This window comes from Lissotriton helveticus, chromosome 5_1 (assembly GCF_964261635.1).
Source record: "Lissotriton helveticus chromosome 5_1, aLisHel1.1, whole genome shotgun sequence".
Lineage (NCBI taxonomy): Eukaryota > Metazoa > Chordata > Amphibia > Caudata > Salamandridae > Lissotriton > Lissotriton helveticus.
Window position 1 is genome coordinate 771098095 of NC_136065.1, and position 20924 is coordinate 771119018.

The 20924-nt window shown below is 45.1% G+C and overlaps 1 protein-coding gene across 1 annotated transcript in view; it reads left to right on the plus strand.

Annotated features, from left to right (window-relative positions):
• Window positions 1–20924, plus strand: part of MACROH2A2 (macroH2A.2 histone) — an 82378-nt gene that overhangs the window by 25271 nt on the left and 36183 nt on the right. The window contains exons 2-3 of the mRNA XM_078643242.1: window positions 9913–10145; window positions 11194–11300. Coding sequence (XP_078499368.1) covers window positions 9974–10145; window positions 11194–11300 — 279 coding nt within the window. The 5' untranslated portion in view covers window positions 9913–9973. The remainder of the gene's footprint in view (window positions 1–9912; window positions 10146–11193; window positions 11301–20924) is intronic.

Sequence of the window (20924 nt, forward strand, 5' to 3'; positions counted from 1 at the left end):
CTCAGAAAGGGAGGTCCACAAAAGAACGCCCTCCCATCTGGGCCAATTGTAACCCAGGCACAGTGCATAAAGCCTGGTTTGCAGATCTGAGTTTGTGCAGGGGAATAGGGTTTCACTAGGTCCTGAATATACTGTGGGCCAATCCTGGCTTTAGCCTTGAACATATAGCACAGTGCCTTGAATACTTTGTGGCAGTAAGCCAATTATACTTTAAGAGATGCGAAACGAAAGTGTGCATCTTAAGCCAGAACAGCAGACCAGCTGCTAAGTTTTGGACCATTTGTAGGAGTTTAATCTATTCCCAAATACTAGATGTTGCCATAGTCTCATTTGGACTGGATTAGAGCTTGGATCACAGTCCTTTGGCCGATTGTCCATATCTTCACTCATTTAAGCACAGCAAAAAAGGCAGAGGTGACCGTAGACACCTGAGGCTTCATGGAGAGATTCTCATCCAAAATATAGCCCAAGTTCGTAACCTTGGGTGACAGATTAGGAAGAGCTCCTAGGGAGTCCGGCCAATGTTGGGGGTTCCTACCCAGGACTATGACCTCAGTCTTATCACCATTGAGCCTGAGAGAGTTAGCACTCCTCCAAATTGCCACTTGACTCAAGCCCACTTTAAGATCAGATGGTCCATGATCCTGTGCAGATGGTAGATAAGATAATTTGGGTGTCATCAGCATAGGCAAAACGGGTCAAGCCACAGTTTTGTACTATGTTTGCCAATGGGTGAATGTAGAGGTTAAAAAGAAGGGGGCTTAGCACTCAGCTTGGTTGAAAAGACTTGAAGCGCACCATCCTTAAAGAAAGATGGTATCCAAGCTAAGGCCGTTCCCTCGAGACCCAGAGATATCCATCTTTCGAGCAAGTTTGTATGGGGACACTGTATCAAAGGCAGCGACCGTGTGCGCCCCCTAGGAGTAGCATCAGACTTCTTCACACTGTCTCTATACTCTCGTTGTATACAATACATTGAGTGACTTGTCATAACTGCGTCTTTCAGTGGTGAGTTGTCCTTGGACAAATACTTATGGATGTCACATCTCTATAAGGGAGGGCTTGAACTCTCCCTGGCTCCCCTTGAGGAAACTGACCTTTAAAGCCCTGTGCCTGGTATATAAAGCGGTATAAAAGGGGGTGGTGATGGACGGAGCATCTGAACTAATCAAACACCCCCAGCCAGTCAACAGATCTGGGTTTAATCCATCACCGTACTTTAGCCCACTCTGCCACCCTAGTTCAGACATGGCCATATGCAAATCAGTCTGACCCTGTGCCTCATGGGAACAGTCCAGCCCGAACTGCCAAGCCATGCCTTTCCTGGACCGGAAACAAGCTTCCTAGGACCGGTTTCTGGCATTTCAGCCTGGCTTGCTTGAATCCAGTGGCAAAGTGAGCAAGGGACTCAAGTCTGAGCATACCCTGCCAACTTATGGCGAACAAAGCGGTACAAAAGGGGGTGGTGTGTATATAAGGCTCTCCATAAGCAAGGCTCATGTTACCTTGGGGCAGCCTTCAGCTGGTATGCTCCTAGCAGACTTCTGAGATCGGCAACGCAAAGAGGTCTGATAGTGCCCAGGTTCTGGACAACTAGATTTGGTGGGGGCAAAGTTTCTCTAGCAGCTGCCCAGGTTGTTGAATACTATTCCAGAAAATATTAGGAGCTTGAACTCTTATTCAATCTGTCGTAGGCAGGCAAAAACCTGGTCGTTTTCATAATTGCATTGCCCTGGGTGATTTCCTGGCTATTTATGCAATTTTACTGCTAGGGCAAATCCCCAGTCCCACTGGTGCCTTATTTTGTGACAGCGCTTCGATGACCATTGGTTTTATGTGCTTTATAAATCCAGATTATTTGAAATGGGGTTGAGGGGTTTGAAGAATATCTGGTGCCTTACCTTTTGACACCTTCTCCCAGCCAGGATATAAATGACCAAAGATGTCCATGATTGCCCACTGGAGAGTGGCTTACTGACGCTTATTTTTTAACAGCTCAAAACAAAGCACTGTTACCAGCATAATGCTTTTTTTTTTTTGCCAGTTTGGCCTGTCCGCCAATACCCCTCTACTGGTTGTATGTTGTCAGCTTTACATAAACCACTACATTTGCACTAAAACGTCTTTGCAGTTTCACGAATGGTGTTATTTGAAATAGACTAGCCTATACAGTTAGACCTTTTATTTTAGTCATTGGTGTTTAGAGTAGTGGTTCAGAAGATACTGGACTATCCGCTGAAAGCTCTCTTGGGTAATAAGTGAGTGTCTCTGGAACCTTTTGGTTTTTTGTGTGGGTGTGTCTCCCAGTGGTGGTCGCCACTGTGTAGTTATAGTTAGGTCAGCATTTCCATAGAAAATGCTTTTTGTTTTGCTAATAAAGTTGGCTCCATTTTAGGCATCTCAAAAGTGCTCCTTTTTTGCCTGGTTTTTGTATGGAAAGTTTCTGGGTGATCCATCAAGCGCAAGGGCCTAGAAAAAGAGGAGGGCTCCCAAAAGTCAAAATCTCCATGCGTTTTCCATAGACTTCTTTAAAAAGCCCTACCGTATAAACTGCTGAACGGATGGACACGAAGTTTGGTGTTAATTCGTTCAGTAGATTTGAGAAATTAACGTTAAATAAATGTGTATATACGGACGGTTGTGTACATGAGAAGCTTACGGGACTGATAGTTTAAAAAATAGAAGTCTGGTGGTTTCAACAAGCTTTCTTTTTTTTCCTGTGGGTGCGAGGGTTCTGATTGGCACTAGGAACATGAGAAACATTTTGCTGACCGCCATTACAGGACTGTGGGACTTGGTCCACTGTCCTAAATGGAAAAAAAAGATGAAAATCGTAAGAGGACCCTGACACCCGGCATAAGTGATGTAATATGTGAGGTCATAAGCAGTGCATGGTGGGGGCGCAAGTTCTAGTTTGTTCTGCTAACTGTAACTGGTGAACTTTTTTCTTTCTTTTTCAAAATGGTAATGTGACTGACATTCACCAAACTTGAACGTTACTTTAACTTGTTTATTTCCCAGTGAAAATATATATATCTCCACCACCAATTGCCTTGAACTCTTTGAAAGGCGGGTGCTCATCACCAAACATCCATTAGGGAGACAGTGCACTCATCTGGTTGCTGACCTTGTTTTATTAACCCTACAGACTCGTTTCGGCATACGTGCCTTTTTCAATGTTGGTCAAATAATGCTGTCATGAATTACATTCTTTATTCTCTGTGCTTCATTTCTATTGAATGCATTATCTCGGGGTAGTGGACACTTACCAAGATTTGGATGATTTTGCAGGTGCCATCTTGGAGTCTGCCACCCCAAGTCTTTTACCCCTAGTAATTTAGCTTGAACACATGCAGACCGGCTAATTCATATTATAGTAAACAAAGATCTCCCCTTAGTGGGTGCAGGTCGCATGTCCATAAAGCTCTTTATTTGTAATTATCTGCGGTCATTCACAACTCCCCATGTTGTAATTGATACTCTCTCAAAAGATCTGAAACCCTCGCCCAACCATACAGGTGTTCTAGCATCAGAACATACAATGTTTGTCCATTAAGGAATGTCCTGATTCTTTCAGCTGGTATGTCAGTCCTCTGGGACCATTTCGGTTCTGACGGTCACTTGAAAGTCCACCACCAATTGCCACTTTAGCCATCAAACAATTTAAAAGACGGGTTCTCTCTTTATCAGAGTGGCATCTCACGAAAATATTTATCAAACCTCCACCAGGGAGACAGAGCACTCATCGGCCAATTATCTATATATTATGCCTCCTGAATGTTAAGCCTCATAATATTTCAGTTTTTATGATTTATACATTTATAATATCACTTTTGAGAACTGTAAACTAAATAGTGTGCGTCTAGGTGAAAGCCTAGAGGGTTTTCAGCGAGTACAGCGGATATGTAATAGAATGCTCACATCTTTCTGTTTGCACTTCCACTATGGGCCAAATTAAGACATCCTCTTGTAGTTTTTTTTGTTGCAGCATTTTCTCTGAAATTAAACCCTTTGAAAATGTAGTCCAATCTTTACACTTTTCATACATGATATTACTACGTTGATGGCTGAGTTTGCCTGTGAATGTAGGTCTTTCTCCTGAACTTTTACTTTATAATTACCCATTTTTATAGTTATTTGAAGCCAACATAATTTAAAGTATAATAAATATTACTTTGTTTACAATATGAATCTGAATTTTCTTGCTCAAAGAGTATGCTTTTTTTTCTTTTTGGTCTTACCAACAACTAGAAAACGTGAAATCTGTCCACCATATCTATCTATGGTGTTCATTACATTAGGAAACAAAAGATGTTTAACTATGTGAGTTAAGTCATAGCTGTATGGCAACTCGTAGTCTTGTTATTCTTCAGCAACACCACGGAACTGCTATGGACTTGGCAACCCTGCATCCATTTCTCCTTTAGAAAACCCATCGCACACAAGCATACGTGCCGTCTCCCATGCAGAAGCTGGAACAAAGCCACCAAAGAACATCTCACATCCGCCCTCACCAGCTCTCCACACCCAACCACGCCAGAAGCCAATCCCGCGGCAAGCAACCTCCACTTTCCCCCCTCCGGAAGACTGCTGGGCGACACAACAAGGAAGCAAGCTGGTTCACCACAGCACTCCAAGAATCCAAGCATTCCTGCCGAATACTTGAAAAGAGTTGGAGAAACAGCAAAACCCCGGATACACGCAACACCTACAGAACAGCCACCACAGCATACCACTAACTCTTCAAAGCTACAAAGAAGAACTCCTCCAAGACCGAATCCTCTCAAACACCCACAACTCCAAGGAACTCCTCTCCATAAAGGAATTTTCCAAAGCCGACGGCGAAACAGACGTCTCACCATCCCAAGACCTCTGCAACATTTCCGCTCCTTCTTTCGCCTCACGATCGAATCAATTTACGACCACTTCGTCCAAGACATGTGCACCTCCTCAACTCCCACCCCCAGCAACACAACCCAACAGACCATTCTCACCTGGACCCTACTCACGACAGAAGACACCGTAAAAACCATAAAGAGCATCCACTCCGGAGCACCCTCAGACCCCTGTCCGCCCAACATCTTCCACAAGGCCACCACAGCCATCACACCTGAACTATATCAAACGATCAACTGCTCCCTCGAGACCCCACATTCCCCAATAATTGGAAGCATGCCAAAGTCAACCCCATCCTCAAGAAACCCTCCGCAGACAAGACAAACCTCAAGAACTTAAGCCCCATCTCGCGGCTTCCATTCGCAGCCAAGGTCATCGAAAAAGCTGTCAACACTTAGCTAGCGTGCCTAATCTAAGTCAACAATGTTCCAGACAGCTCTCATTCTAGATTCCGCAGCACCGAGATTGTCTCCCCACCGACACTTACGACATCCGCGCTCTTCTCGACCCAGGGCCAAACGGCAGCCCTCATCCTCCTGAGCCTATCAGCAGCGTTTGACTCCGTCTCCCACGGCACACTAGCCACCAGACTCCACAACGCCGGCATCCGAGGAAAGGCCCTAGACTAGATACACTCCCGCCCTACCTCTCAGAACTGAAGGAGACAAGATGCAAAGTACCTGAAGGATCTTCCCTTAACCCCACCCTCTGCAACATCTACATGGCCCCCCTCGCTACCATCATCTGAAACCACGGGCTCAACATAGTCTCCTATGCCGATGACACCCAGCTCATCCTCTCCCATACCAAGGAACCCAACACCACCATGTACCACTCCCAAGAAGAGATTTATACCCAGCAGAAGTCAGCCCGGGACCAGGGTTCAATTCCCGGCTCGGCGGGGTCTTGAGTCCTAAAATGTCCATGGACTCGACAATTCTCGCTCCGGTGCCTACTAGATTCACGGGTTCACACTCTGCGACTCTGGGCAATAGCTTGCTTAATCTCCACAACGGCCCCTCGCGGCGGGATGCCTGGCTTTCACCTTGCGGATACCCTGCCGGGGTTATCTCACAGGGGAATACCAGGACGGGTTCCCTAAGCAAGCGCTTAGAAACCGCTCGGTGATTTGCGCTATATAAATTCCTGTACATTTACATTCCTCAACCTGGGACGAAGATTCGCAAATTCTTTACGACTATTGACTGTGTCCTTAGCAAAGTATTGATGGATAATTTTTTTGTTCCCATTGACCATTAACAAAGGGATATCTCTAGCAGCCTTTTGTATTAAAATTAGATGATGATGTAACACCTTGAAATCTATTTGACGAGGCTTGTCATCTCTTTGATTGCGATGAGAAGGGATTCTGTGCTCCTTAGCAATCTAAAAATTTCAGGAAATGTAATGCACAAAAGACCAGGAAGTAGGTTTTCCAAATAACACCTGTAATCATTACCTTCCACATCCTCTGGTAGGTTAAAAATGTGCAGGTTATATTGCCTAATGCAATTTTCCAATTCTAATAATAGTTTATTCATTGGTTCAACTTTGGCAGCACTAGGCAGACGATGGTTAATTTTAGCTTTATTGTCTTGAATTTTAATTGCATTGTCAGAAACCTTCATAGAAAAACCAGCCATATCTAAGTAAATTTTTGATTTCTGCTGCAATATTGTCTGTATTTGAACGCACCGCTTGTAACTCCTCTAGTAAAGTGGATAATGAAGGCTCATTAATATCCACTAATTTAAATTTAACTGGTGGAGGAGAGATTTTCGTTTGGTAGACATATTGTGAGACTGCTTGCCTTCCAGAAGTACAAGAAAATAAATGCTGCGAAAAAAAGAGCATTCTAGAGCAATATTTAAATGAATAATACTGATAGAGAAATGCTGCTAAAGTAAGCAGAGTGCAGCAGCTATAACCAACAGTGGGAGTGTCCCAGGCCTCAGCCGTGCACTTTCCTAATCTTCTCTCCACCCCTCTGACAGGAATTCCTGCTTCAGAGGCACCCCGCACACCGTAGAGCAGCTCACCTACAATAGCTGCAGCCACACATGAAGAAAATGCACAAAAATGTAATGTGCAGACCGCTTTTCTCTTCAATAACGTAGTCTTGGTTTTAATACAAATGCCAGCCATAAAGCATCTTTAATTCATCATTATCGGGCAGAAATTGCCGCAGCTTTTTTTTTTTTTTTTTGCAGAGTTTTATATAGCGCGAACTAGACCCAAACCGAATCGGGTATCAGAGCGCTTTACATAGCACCAGTTACATTCATTTTAGGCATGGGGAGATTGAGTGATTTGCCCGTTACCGAGACTCGAACCCAGATCCCCAGGTCCGAAGTCGAACGCCCTAGCCGTTAGGCCAACTCCTCTCCCCTTAGCAAGAGGCGGCCATCTTGCACGGCGCGCTCGCCCGAAACCCCGCTCCAGAGGGTGTTTTGACTGAAAAGAAATCCCTCTGGTGTGGGCACCAGAGGGATTTCCTGTGCCATGTGCGAGGACGGCCGGGAGCTGTCCAAAGCAAATGAGCACTGTGGTGTCGGACGCCCCCCGGACACACTGAGCGGGTTAACATAGATGTTTTTTTTATAATAAACGCGCCAGAACTAGCATCATTTACATCACGCTCCTTTGATCTCCCTTAAGTTATCTCTGAGTTGCCCCCTTCTGTCTCCCACGGCCTCTGAAGAGCTCCCCATTTGCTACAAGTTGAACAAGCCAGTGGTCACAACTGTGCATGGGGAGACCCTTTTGCTGTAAGAGAAACTCATTGAAGAAAATTAGTGCTTACTGACTAAAGATTTACAGCGTAACAACCAAAGTAAAAGGGCCTGTCTCCATGGGAGGTTACAAATGAAGACAAGGCAGTACTAAGGAGGGGACTAACAAGCCTAATAACGAATCAGAAGCCAGCATTTACGAAGGACATTGACACAAGCCAATGGCAAATATGGGTGGAGAGTAAACCGGGCTTAAAGTGCATACTCCAATATAGCATGGCTCGCAGAACAGTGCGCAGGCGCTGCCCTGCCTCGACCTAAACATTGTCATTTACAACTTATAAATGGTGTTAGAGTGCAGGGGTAGAATTGTGAAACCGAAGCGAGAAAGAGGAGCACCCGTTAAAAGGTTCATGGTGATCCAGCGGGCTATCAACCTGCGAACATCTATCACTATATATATATATATATATATATATATATATATATATATACACTCATCTTGGCACATAAACTTACTCGCTCATATAGGCCAGTGAGCACCGCTGGGGGTCAATTTATAGGTATAAAATTGTAGATTAATTTGCTTTTCAATTCTCTAATCTATTTCTGATTTGAAGCCCTTTCTTATATCAATGGATCTATTTTAGTTGAAAAGTAATTGATGATATGACCAAAGTTCATTCACTGAATTATCTTATTACAATAACCACACTCAGGAAAGTTTTAAATGTTTATCTGATTAATCATACGAGCAAAACAAATCAGTGTTAACTCCTTCATTCTGAGGAGGTATGATCGGTTTACCTAATTTAGAACAAGATTTCACAAAACCAGTACCTCAGGAAAGAGAGGATAGAAAGAGAAAAGTATATTGACACAATACACAGATTTTTATTTACCTAGGATGGTGTGAAAATCAAACCCCTCTGGCCAAGAGTTAATGGTCCCTTGGAAAGTTCAGGTGACAAGGACTTCAGGACAGATGACCTCTTCTGGATTAGACTCCTGCGTCTCACCCCTTTCTGACACTAACTTCCTCCTTGATTCTTCCATGATCTTCTAAATCTGTTTTCCTCCCCGATTCTTCCGCAATCTTCTTCTAATTCGAACACCTCCTCGAGTCTTCCGTGATCTTCTTCTAATTATCTAGCTTTAAAATTCTAAGACTGCTTCTTCAGGTATTCAATCCGTATTCAGAGAGCATCTCGGCCTCTCATGGTTCTGGCGGCAACCGCTCTAACTAATCTAACTAACTACCCCAATTATACTTTCTTAATGTCATGTACCACCCCCAAATGTTTCAACTTTATGAAACTCCTATTTCTGATTGGACGAGCTGAGGGGATAATCATCACACCATGCTAAGTTTCTAATCATTTTCTTAAGTTCATTGCTTTAAGTTCCCGCTCATTAATTTGTTCTCCCAAGCTTTATTTCCCACCCATATTTGTAAACTTTATCAACAACAATGTATACAATTTCACAGTTGTCTATTGAATCTTCAGGATAATCAGCTGGTTCCAGGACATGTGCGGAGAATGTCCTTGGACGAGTTTCAAGATTGAGTGCACTGTTTCAGAGTTGTCCCTTTTGTACATGCGGAAAGAATCATGTGGGTGCCAAACTTTAGCATCAATCAGAGGCCGAAATACGAACTAATAGAGGTCAAAAGAAAAAATTTCAAAATTAAACGATTTCACTGTATACCACTTATCTCTACTCTAATCCCATTTACTTATAAAGACTATTTATGCATTAGCATTTAGTATATAACTCGTTTTAATTCTCTGCAAAGCAGATGCTTAGCACTTGAGTTTCCAGCGGCCATATTCTATACTATTGCGCAGACGTAGAATTTTCCCTCCAAGCGTTAGACATCATGCAGCTGATGCATGCGCACTACAATTTCCCACGTTAGCAGCCATCTTTAATCACACTCTGGTTACTTGTTAGTAAAACACAGGCAAGCTTCCTCTATGTAGAAATATATTGAATGTTGCGTCGGAGCAAGTCTCTTTTACACAAGTCCTTGCTCCATCAAAGGCAATGCTAGTTTTTCTTTGGCAACCTTTTACTTTCTACTTGCTCTGCCCATCTTTCCGTACTAACTGTTTGTTCAAGATTTCTTAGCACTCATGGTTTGGAGACAAACCGCTTATCGGGACTGAAAAGCTCCCTCTCGCTGTAAACCTACTGATCCTAAAGATTTGAGACTGCTAGCAATTTGACCATACTATTATTGATACTGATTTACCTGATACGTTATCCTTTCTCTTTGCAGTGTTTTCATCAGTAATTGAGGGACTTCATCTGGGCCTCGGCAAGCACTCGACTGCATAAAGATGTCTGCGAGAGGTGGGAAGAAGAAAACAACAAAACTGTCCCGATCATCTCGGGCAGGAGTTATTTTTCCCGTTGGAAGAATGATGCGATACTTGAGGAAAGGAACATACAAGTATCGGATAGGCATGGGAGCGCCAGTCTATATGGCAGCTGTAATCGAATATTTGGCAGGTAACTGGAGTAATGATTTCTTTTGTCGTTGCTAAACCAAGCACCACACAATGACTAGTTTTGATGGTAGTTTTTACTAGATTGGAAGATATTAAGGCAGTGTAAAGGAAACATGCTACTATAATTTTTCAAGAAAGTGGTGATAGATTGGTGGGGCTTCTACCAACCGTGCCCCAGTATGAGTTTGGGTACACGCACGCAACCTCTCACTTGTCATACATCAACACATGAGCCATGTTTCTCATACCCTTTCAAAGAAGGAAACTAACTCTGACGCCTCCCCTCCAAAAGAGATAGCGAGAAAGAGGATAAAATATGTGTTGGTTTTTGTTAGGGCTACAGATTGGTCGTGGCGACTACGTGGTTTGTAACTATGGCCACACCCCCATGGTGGCATTACATAATTATAACTTGTTTTTGGTTATATATTTCAAATTATGCCTCAAATATATCCTTCTGTATCTGAAAGAGCCCCAATGCCATCCTGCTGCAGGCATCTTAAACATATCCGTGATTGCCTTGAGGTTTTAGATGGAGTTCAAGAGGCTGATTGTCCTTAAAGTATTGCTTGATAAGGTTTTTTGGTTATTTTGTTCTGGAATACTACATATCTTTATAAGGCCAGAATGCAAATGGATCCAAGCGGTCAAATCCCGAGCCCATTCCACCTTTATTTTTTGTAATGTACTGGTGTGGAAGGGTATCAAGCTGATTCAGGCGAGAGGGCTGTCTTTCTGCCCTACTCAAGATTTCAGATTCTACTTTCGTTTTTACTAACACTGTCAATTGTTTGTCGTAAGTCTTTCATGGCATTTTTCCAGCCAGTAGACCTCACCAGGCTGCCCTCTGAATGTAGGGGAGGAAGTGTAAGGCACTTCTCATGGGTAGCAGAAGGATTTCAGGTGTGCACATTGAGAACATTCTGCTCAGCCCTCATATACTGCTCTCAATAGGGCAGACTCTTAAAAATAACATCTTGGTGTGTTCAGCATCAATAGCTTCAGCACCAATGCTTGTTAATGATATTTTCCAAACTGTTCCCTTATAGCTGAAATCTTGGAATTGGCTGGGAATGCTGCCAGGGACAACAAAAAGGGAAGGATCACACCAAGGCATATTCTTCTAGCTGTTGCAAACGATGAGGAATTGAACCAGGTAACTATGGCTACCCATGCACCTAGTCAATGAGTTGCTGCCCGCAGATACTGCTTTATGTTTGAAAATGTTGACTAAACCTACACGGTTTCAGGATATGTGAATTATTAGGATGGCTTAATTTCTGATGTAATTCTTTTTTTTTTTTTAATGATTTTTTTTCCCTTATGCTCACATGCCAGAAAAGTGTGTTAGAAAATGTTGGTTACTATATTGTCACCTGTGTTGTATCCTACCTAAGTTGTTGTACACACTTCCCTTATGACTCGTTTGTTTACCTCATGATTCTTTAGGTTTTATTACTTTTTATATGTGCCATATTCTGGAAATAGTATGTTCTTGCATGCTTGGTTGGAGTTTCAATAATTATTAAAAGAAAATGTGGGAAACTCGTGTGTCACTGCATAACCGGTTACTGTATATTACATAACCACCTATGATCGTGGTGATACCAAATAAATGCATATGGTAATCCTGGTACCAGAAGGCTTAATATTTATTGCTTCTCACCCTGGAGCAAACCCACCCTCCTACTGATGACATTTTAGGTGTACTTGTTTAATGTTCAGCTGTTGTATACATCTTTTCACTCCATCAGCTTCTTGCCTGATGAAATTTGAAATTCACAAAGTTTCTCAGAAGGAACCCATAGCAATTATACTGTTATTCTGATAGATACTTCTGACAGATTACTCACCGTGTGAATATTCCCCATGTGTCAGACTTAATCCCGAAAATTCATAGCAGTACTCCTGCGCCCCTTGTAGGCGGCATCGGGCGTCGTTCGCTCTGGAGGTAATGAGCTGAGCCGCATAAAATGCCAGTCATGTTTTTTTCCACGTGACTAGTTGAAGTCGAAAGTAAGGTCCCATGCCAGCAGTAGATGTTCGTTCCAGTTTACGTCTTTGGGTAAGTCCAAAAAAGAAGCACTTTTCATCTCCAGAGAGGGACATAAGGGTGTCAATTGTCCTCCCGGTTTCACTCCAAATCTGAGCCGATTAAGAGTCTAGTCCCAAATTCACTGGCCCGTCGGTGATGTTACGGCAAGTGGAGGCCTTTAGGGGTGGCCGTATTGTGTATTTTTGGCACTTTACTGGTTCCTTCTGGCGGGCAGGGGCCTGCAGTTGGCCTTCTCCTAGCAGGGACTTCCAATCGATGCCTGTGCCGACACCAGAGGACTGATGGTGTGCCTAGTTTCTACTGGAGCCAAGCCTGCAGGCACTCCCTCTGACTTTGCCCTTACCACACATTAGGGCCCAAACTTTGTACAATCTCTTTCCACTGATGTAGACAATAACAATTTTGATGTGTGACCAGGTTGTCCCAACTTTATGATGAAAACAACTGGTATGAAGAGCTCCAAAATGCCAGTGGTATGGATATGGAGGGCAGGGGTGAAACTGCTTGCTTTCTTGATGTACCTTCTGTGGCTTTCTTGAGGGGGCGAATTTGTCGGGGCAGTTCGTGATCCAGCAGTGGAGGTTTCGTGCTGCAATGTTTGCTTCTGGCTTACTCAGTGATTGGGTACTGATGAGGGCAGAGGTGAGCTGGTCTTTGGTGACTTTTTTCCAGCTTCTGCGGGAGAGGTGGTGGGCGTGCTTGTGCACTGTTTTTTTTTTTAAGAAGTGGCTGCAGGGGTGATCTGTCCAGAAAAGGTCTGTTGTGTGGCTGTAGGAGACACTGTTTCCTACGGCAAGGACTGGGAAGAGTGTGTGTCCCGCTGTATGCTTGGGGGTGTTGACTAGTTTTTTCAGTCCTATGTTGGCGAAGTTCTCTTCGAAGGTGGCGGTGTTTGAGCCGTCATTGATGTCCAGGTGGAAGTTTAGGTCTCGGAGTAGGATGTAGCCCGTGGAGATGAGGGCGTGGGTTGCAATGAGGTCGGTGATGGCATCTGTAAAGGGAGCAGGGGCTGTAGATTAGGGTTCCGCTGAGTCGTTTTAGGGTTTGTTGAGATCTGGAAGTGCTCCATGATGGTTGTTGTTTGGACGGTGGTCATGCGGAGGGTGCATTTGTAAACTATGACTATGCCACCTCCTGTGCGAATGGGGTGGTCCTTGCGCAGGGTCTTGTATTTATTTATTTATTTATTTATTTATTTATTCAAAGTTTTATATAGCGCGAACAAGATCCTTACAGTTATCAGAGCGCTTCACAGAGACGGGTAGGGGCAGCAGGAGTGAACAGAGTTAATGGGAGCAGTATAATAGTCACTAACATAATAGGATAACAGTAAGGTACAGAAAACATATCAATATACAATCAGGTAACAAATAATATAAGACGGCACAGGTCATTGATCCCACTACAGTAGGGTTCAGGTAAACCTTGGATGTGTGGATGGCTTATATCAATTTCTTAGGATAGAGAGAACACTGGGTGGGGGCATCGGGAGGGTTATTCAATAAACTAGAGTGTATCATATATTGGTCGGTAGTAAGAGAGTAGCATGGTAGTGTCACAATCAAGTAAGAGTATAGTGCCAAAAGACAAGGTGATCAATGATACAAAGCGATGCAGAGTCTCTGATCCAGCACCTGTAAAGTTCAGGAGATCTTGGCCAGAAGGATGGTTTTCACCTCTTTCTTGAAGAGTGCAGTGGAGGAGATAAGCCTGATTTCAGGAGGGAGTGCATTCCAGATCCTGGGTGCCATTCCTGAGAAGGAGCGCTTGTAAGTTTTTTCCTTCCGGAATCTACGAGGTTTCAAGAGTAGATTTTTTGTACTTCTATTGGATCTCGAACCTCCTGATATAGACAACTTTTGAGCGAGGTAGTTGGGTGCCTTGTGGTGCACGGCCGAGTGTGTCATAACTGCAATTTTTAGCTGTATTCTGGCTTCAAAAGGCAGCCATTTTAGAGCCTTTAAGTCTGGGGATATATGCGAATGTTTTCTTGAGCCAGTAATGCGTCTCGCGGCAGCGTTCAGGGAGGCTCGTAGGGGTGCTGTTGTGGATAGCGGGAGTCCGCTGAGGGCCACAATTCCGTAGTCTATGCGAGGGATGACTAAAGCTTGTACAGCAGTTTGGAAGTCTTTGGCAGGGAGGAAGGGTTTAAGTTTCCTTGGTGTGTTGATTTGGAAATTAGCTCCTTTTGTGGCTTTGCTAACGTGCTGTTGCATGTTGAGCTTGGCGTCGAGTGTGATGCCTAGGGCTTTCGCAGAATCCACGATGGTAGGTTGGACATTGAGTGCTGTTAGGTTATTGAGCCAGGTTTGGGTGGTGGAAATTTTCGCCGGAGGTGAGCTGAGTAGGAACTCAGTTTTCAGAGCATTTAGTTTGAGGTGATTATCGGCCAACCAAGATTGGGTGTTACTAAGTGTGGAATTCAGAAGTTTGATATCTTCCGGGGATTGTAGCTTTAGGTAAAGTTGTGTCATCGGCGTACATATGGAATTGAACATTGGATGCTTGGAGCAAGGTGGCGAGCGGTTCCATGACGAGGTTGAACAGTGTGGGGGAGAGGGAGGATCCTTGTGGAACACCTAGATCTGCAGGCACCGGTGTAGATAGCACATTGTCGATCTTGAACTTCTGAGACCGGTTATGAAGGAAGGAAGAAAACCATTTGAGAACAGTTCCCGATAGACCCATTCTAGTGCTTAGCAGCTCCAGTAAGTTCTCATGTTTGACCGTATCAAATGCTGAAGAGAGGTCAAGAAGGATGAGGAGGCAGGACTCATTGCGATCAAGGATTTGGAGGAGTCATCAATTATGTGTGTCATAGCTGTTTCCGTGCTATGTTTCGCTCGGAAGCCTGATTGATGAGGGTTGAGGAGGTCAAATTGGTCAATGTGTTTTGTTAGTTGGACACATTTTTCCAGCAGTTTGGCCAGGGTGGGGATATTGGTGATAGGGCGGTAATTGTTCAGGTCAGACGGGTCAGCTATAGGTTTCTTGAGTATAGGCGTGACTTGCCCCACCTTGAGGGAGTCTGGAATGAGACCTTGTTGAAGGGAGCTGTTGATGATTTGGGTCCAAAGTGGGAGGAGCAGGGGGATGAAGTCTTTTACAGCATTAGCAGGTAGGGGGTCTATGAGGTGATTAGAGGGCTTCAAGTTGCAGAGCAGTTTGTGTATTGCTTCTTCCGAGTAGGTGTCGAAGTACAGCCATGATGCCTTGTTTTTAGGTTGAGTGTTAGACATTCTGGTGTGGCTGGGGTATCGGCTTACATCCATGATGAGGTCACTTCTTATGTTGTCGGTCTTTAGCTTAAAGAAAGCAGAGAAGGCTTCACAGTGTGGGGTGTCACTTGTTGTGCTGTTTGATTGTAAGGGTTGTGTCTTTGTTTGAGTCTTGATTAGTTCGAACAGCTTGCTTGGCCTGTTTTTTGCTTGGTCCAACTGACGGCTAAAGAAGTCCGACTTTGCGCGCTTTATTTTCCTAAAGTAGGCATTTCTCTTGTTCTTAAGCGTTTTGAGATGCAGTGATGAGGGGTCAGATCTCCAGGTGCGCTCTGCCATTCGCATAGTACGCCTGTCCTCATTGAGTCTGCCGTCATACCAAGGGTTAGAGATTTTGGTGGAGACTCTCTTCAATTGCAGTGGGGCGACTTCATTGACTATTGAATTCATAGTCAAGGTAGTGATCGGTCAGTGATTGAACATCCGAGGCACCTGAAGGGGGAAGGAGGAGACTGCCGATGTGGGGAGGCAGGGCAGTGGGGTTAAGATTCTTCATGTCCCTTTTCCAGGTTTTGGATTTGGTGGGTTGAGCCGGGTTAGGTTTAACTTTTTCGTTGATGAAGAAGGTGATAATGTGGTAGTCTGACCAGTCGCAGGGTTGGATCGCCTCCAGTTGGGTAGAGTCCTCTTTGGCGATGATGAGATCGAGTATCGAGCCTTTGTCGTGTGTTGGTCTATCGCATATTTGGGTGAGGTCAAGCGCATTAAGGAAAGTTTTGAGACTATTCACCACTGTGTCTTTCTGATCGTTCCAATGGAGATTAAAGTCACCCAGGTAGACTTGGGTGGTCTGCCGACCGGCATGGGATGTGATCGTGTCCATGAGTTGTTGGGTGAATATGAGGTTGTCACCAGGCGGGTGATAGATGAGATGTAAAGCACAAACTTGTTTGCCCTCGCTGGTGATATCGAGGCAGAGGAGTTCACAGGAAGTAAGGGAGGGGGAGGTGGCTTTAGTAACGGAGAGGTTGCTCCTAAAAATGCATGCAATTCCCCCGCTCGTCTTGCCAGGCCTGTCCATTCTAATGATGAGATAATTGGGGGGGGACTAGTATGTCCATTATCGGGGTAGAGGCTTCAGTAAGCCACGTTTCAGTCAGAATGGCTAGGTCCGGGTCCATTGCTGAGACGAGATCAGCGATGTCGGAGGAGTGTCTCTGGGCCGATCTGCAATTGAGTAGGATGCATTTGAGTTTGGGAGTGAGAAGGGTGGTCGAGCCTTCTAGAGAGAGGGGGACTTTTCTGAGGTTGTTAGGGACGGAACCTCTGTTGCTAAGGGTTGGGAGCCTCAGAGGATTTGAGAGAATTGTGGGTATGGGGATGTGTGTGTTGGATATGTGTTTTACCGGACCTGGGCCATAAGAGCGAAGGAGGGAGCATAGGTCGTGGTCCGACAGTGAGTTGAGGACACGACGGGGGCGGTGGGAGTTATTGCGAGCGGGGATAGTCGGCCAGCGCGGGGGTCGTTGGAGGCGAGGGTATGTAGGGAGGGTGCGTCGTTTGTAGGGTAGTGGGATGGTGGGAGGTAGACTGTAATGTAATAGGGCATTTCTATAGCGCTACTTTCACTCCAAGGAGTATCTTGGCGCTCTATCCAGCCTAGATGAAGGGGCTGGAGGGAAAGAAATGACCTGAATACTGTACTACACACTACACTAGTTCCCAACACGTCGCATCAGACAGGGTGAAAATCCAAGTCTTCAAGGCTTTCCTAAATTGTGACTCTTGAGAGAGTGTACGTAGATGAGGTGGAAGTTTATTCCAGGCCTTGGAGCCCAATACAAAGAGTGATTTACCACCTTTTGTTGCCAGCCTAAATCGAGGGATTGTAAGCAGATTTTGGCTGGCAGATCTTAAGCAACGGGTAGGGTGGTATCTGTTAAAGCCATTGCATAAGTATTTTGGGCCCTGTTGATGGAAGGCTCTGAAAGTAATTATCAAGATTTTAAACAGAATTCTTTTCCCTATGGGGAGCCAATGAAGCAGCTTAAGTGCTGCTGAGGCTGAGGACCTGCGAGGCCAACGCAGCACAAGCCGAGCGGCTGCATGTTGGACCATTTGCAATTTATGGAGAACAGTTTTGTTGGCTCCAGCATATAACCCGTTGCAATAGTCCAGCCTGGAGCTTATTAAAGCCACTGCGACTGTCTTCCTGGCCGACAGTGGGAGAAAATCAAAAAATTTCCTCAGAGCTTTTATTATCTGGAAACACGTTCCGGCCACTGTCACTGCTTGATTTTTGAAAGACAGTTGGTCATCAAATTTGATGCCTAAGTTACGGGCAGATGTAATGGTCTTGGGAGGTGTTTCCGCATCCACTGGCCAGAACACTCCAGGGGAGAATAGGTTGTTTTTTCCGAATGGTAGGATTTCAGTCTTACCAGCATTACATTTCAAATGATTGTCAGTCATCCATTTGAATGTTGCTGCCAGACAATCCTTGAGATTTTCTTCAGCATTTGGTCGCTCCCCATCCAACACCAAAATGAGCTGGGTGTCGTCAGCGTATGAAATAGAACTGATCTGGAATGACGCAATCAGTTCTACTAGGGGCGCCATGTACAGGTTGAACAGTACTGGGCTTAAGCTCGAGCCCTGAGGAACCCCTGAGCTGACGACCTTTGCTTCAGATTGGTGTTGACCTAGCACTGTGACTTGACGTCTATTACTCAGAAAATTCGTCAGCCACGCTAGGACTTTCCCTCCTACGCCTGCGGCAGCCAAACGATCCACTAAGATGTTATGTGAGACCGTATCGAAGGCTGCCGACAGGTCAAGTAGAATTAAGACAGCTTTCTTAATGGGCTGTGAGAAGAGAAGGTCTTTGATTGCGTGGAGATCTTTTTTGACTTGTAGGAGATCCTCTTTGACTTGTTGGAGGGTGGATAAAGTTGAGTCAAGAGGTGGATTGGAGAAGGGGTTGGTGGTGGGAGCCATTGGTGAGTGGTTGAGTAGTGAGCTGGAAAGCGAGCAGGGTATCGAGGGGGGGGATATGCTAGCGTTGTTGGAAGGTTCTACGGTGATAATGAGTGGGATGGCATTCGATGTGTGGGCGGATTTGTGGGCGAGGGGTGTGGGTGAGGTAGGGGGAGGGTGGGAGGCATAGGTAGTGACGTCAGTGGGGGGCGGTGCCGGTGAGTTGAAGAGTGAGTGAAGGCTGAAGACAATGGGGGTGGCAGGAAGATAGTGGGGGCTGAGAATGGGAGGGGAGAGAAGGGGGGATGCTAAGGTAAGGGAGGCGGTATGTTCTGTGGGACTGGTTGGGAGGGTGGGGGTGTCGTGAGTGAGAGTGGGGAGGGAGCTGGGGAGGGAGAGGGGTCTGCTGCGGGGGGAGGGAAGGGGGGGGAGATAAACTCCGGACGGTGGTGTGTTCAGAAGCGTTCGTGGGGGTGTAGCGTGAGGGGAAGGGGGCGTGGGGGTATCGAGGATGTGAGTGTATCGAGGATGTATGGGGGGGGAAGTGTACTCACGTGGGGACAGAGTGGGGGGGAACAAAGGGTGGGATTTGTCATTGTGCGTGCCGTTCTCGTGCTGATCTAGGTAGGAGGTGTTGTGGGTGGGAGTTATGTCAGGGGAGAGAGGGATGGGAGTGGTAGGAGTGGGGGTCAAAGGGGTAGTGTTAGAGGGGCGGCTAGTGTATGAGGGGGAGAGATTTGTGACTGCGCTTGGGGAGTGTGGGGCGGTAACAGCAGGTGGGCGATTGACTAGGGTGCTGGGGGTAGAGGTGAGGTGCATGTGGATCCGACGCTGAGCTATGTTAGAAGTGTTGTGGATGGGGGCTGCGACGTCAGGGGTGATAATGCTGGTGGAGTTCTGGGTGGGGGTCCGCAGCTTGGAAAGGTGCTCTTTGAACTTGGGGAACAGGTTGTCTAGTAGTTCCAGGTTCTTGTCCGTGGATTGAATTAGGACAATCCCGTTGTTGTAGATAGTAATGGTGGTTCTGCCAGGGAAGAGTTGGGAAGGTGTGATAGAGAGAGTTAGGCCATGAGCTGTTTTCCTGGTGGTGGAGACGGTGAGTAGGGTTAGGAACGCTTTTCTCCAATGGGCTCTGCGTGAGGTGTGGAAGATGACATCAATGTTCAGGGCTCCATTGCCCGGTGAGAAGTAGGTGTCGGCAAAGGGTGTTTCAGGGTGCGACCTCAAGAAGTTGTTTAAAGCGTTTAGCGGCTTTTTTAGTGAGAGTGGAAGGGTAGTTGATTCTAGGTGTGTGCTTACCGATGAGATCCATGTTAGGATGGCTGTAACGTTGGGTGTGGGAGGAAAGACGACAATAAAACTGTCAGCCGTTGGTTACAGGGCACAGGAGTGACACTAGTGAGTGGCCAAAAGTGGCCAAAAATATAAGAGGTAGCAATCGGTGCAATCCAGGAACAGACAGTGCGTAGGTGCAGCTTACACAATGTACAATATGAGATGTAGCAATCAGCTTACACCATGTACAATATATGTGAGGTAGCAACCAGATAGGTGGAGCCAAATTGACACATCATAATGTAAGAGGTAGCAACGGTGTAATCCAGGTGTAGAAAGTGGCTGGGTGCAGCTTACAAGACTAACGAAATATATGAGTTAATAATCAGTGCATCATAGTGATAAAAGTGAGATGGGAGCAGCTCACCAGACTGAAACAACTGAGTGAGGTAGCGATCATTGAATAATAGGGATAAAAGTGAGATGGGTGCAGCTTACAACATAGACAGTATACAAATTTGAATAAAAGACTAGTGAATTACTGGAGCCAATATAGGTGCAAACGGGTAACTACAATAAACAGATATGACATTAATAAGCAACCTGTAGAATATGAGGTAGCAATCAGTGCACTGTCTGTGAGGAAAAGTGGAAATGGGAGTAAGTTACATAAAGTGTAAAAGTACCAATAGTAATATAATAATATAATACTGCAATAAAAGTTACATAAGTTACATAGGTGTAAAGTACCAATAGTAATATAATAATATAATACTGCAATAAAAGGCAAACACTTAATCGCATAAAGATTTAAGTACAGAGCTATGTAGAGTCTGTGGTACTGATAGTCAAGAGTAGTCAGAAAGACTAGTCCATGATGGCCGCCAATGAAATTCTTTGAGAATGGCGGTGACTATGTCTGGTGCAGAGTTGGCGTTGGTCCAGGTTTCTGTGAGGAAGGCGGCAGTACATAGGAACATAACTGCTAGTGACAACAGCTGCATGTAGAAAGGATGATGGTACTGTAGTAAAGCATAATTATTTGCTCTTCATAACATGCAGTAATCTTATATGTACAGATGTTGCACATATATTTGCAACATATTAATAATGTAATGACATGGGCAAGACATGTTCAGATCTTGGTGCGAATGAGTACGAAGGTGAGAGGGACCATATTGTTGAATGCTCCTGTGAACTCCTCTGCCTCGACATCACCAGCGAGGGCAAACAAGTTTGTGCTTTACATCTCATC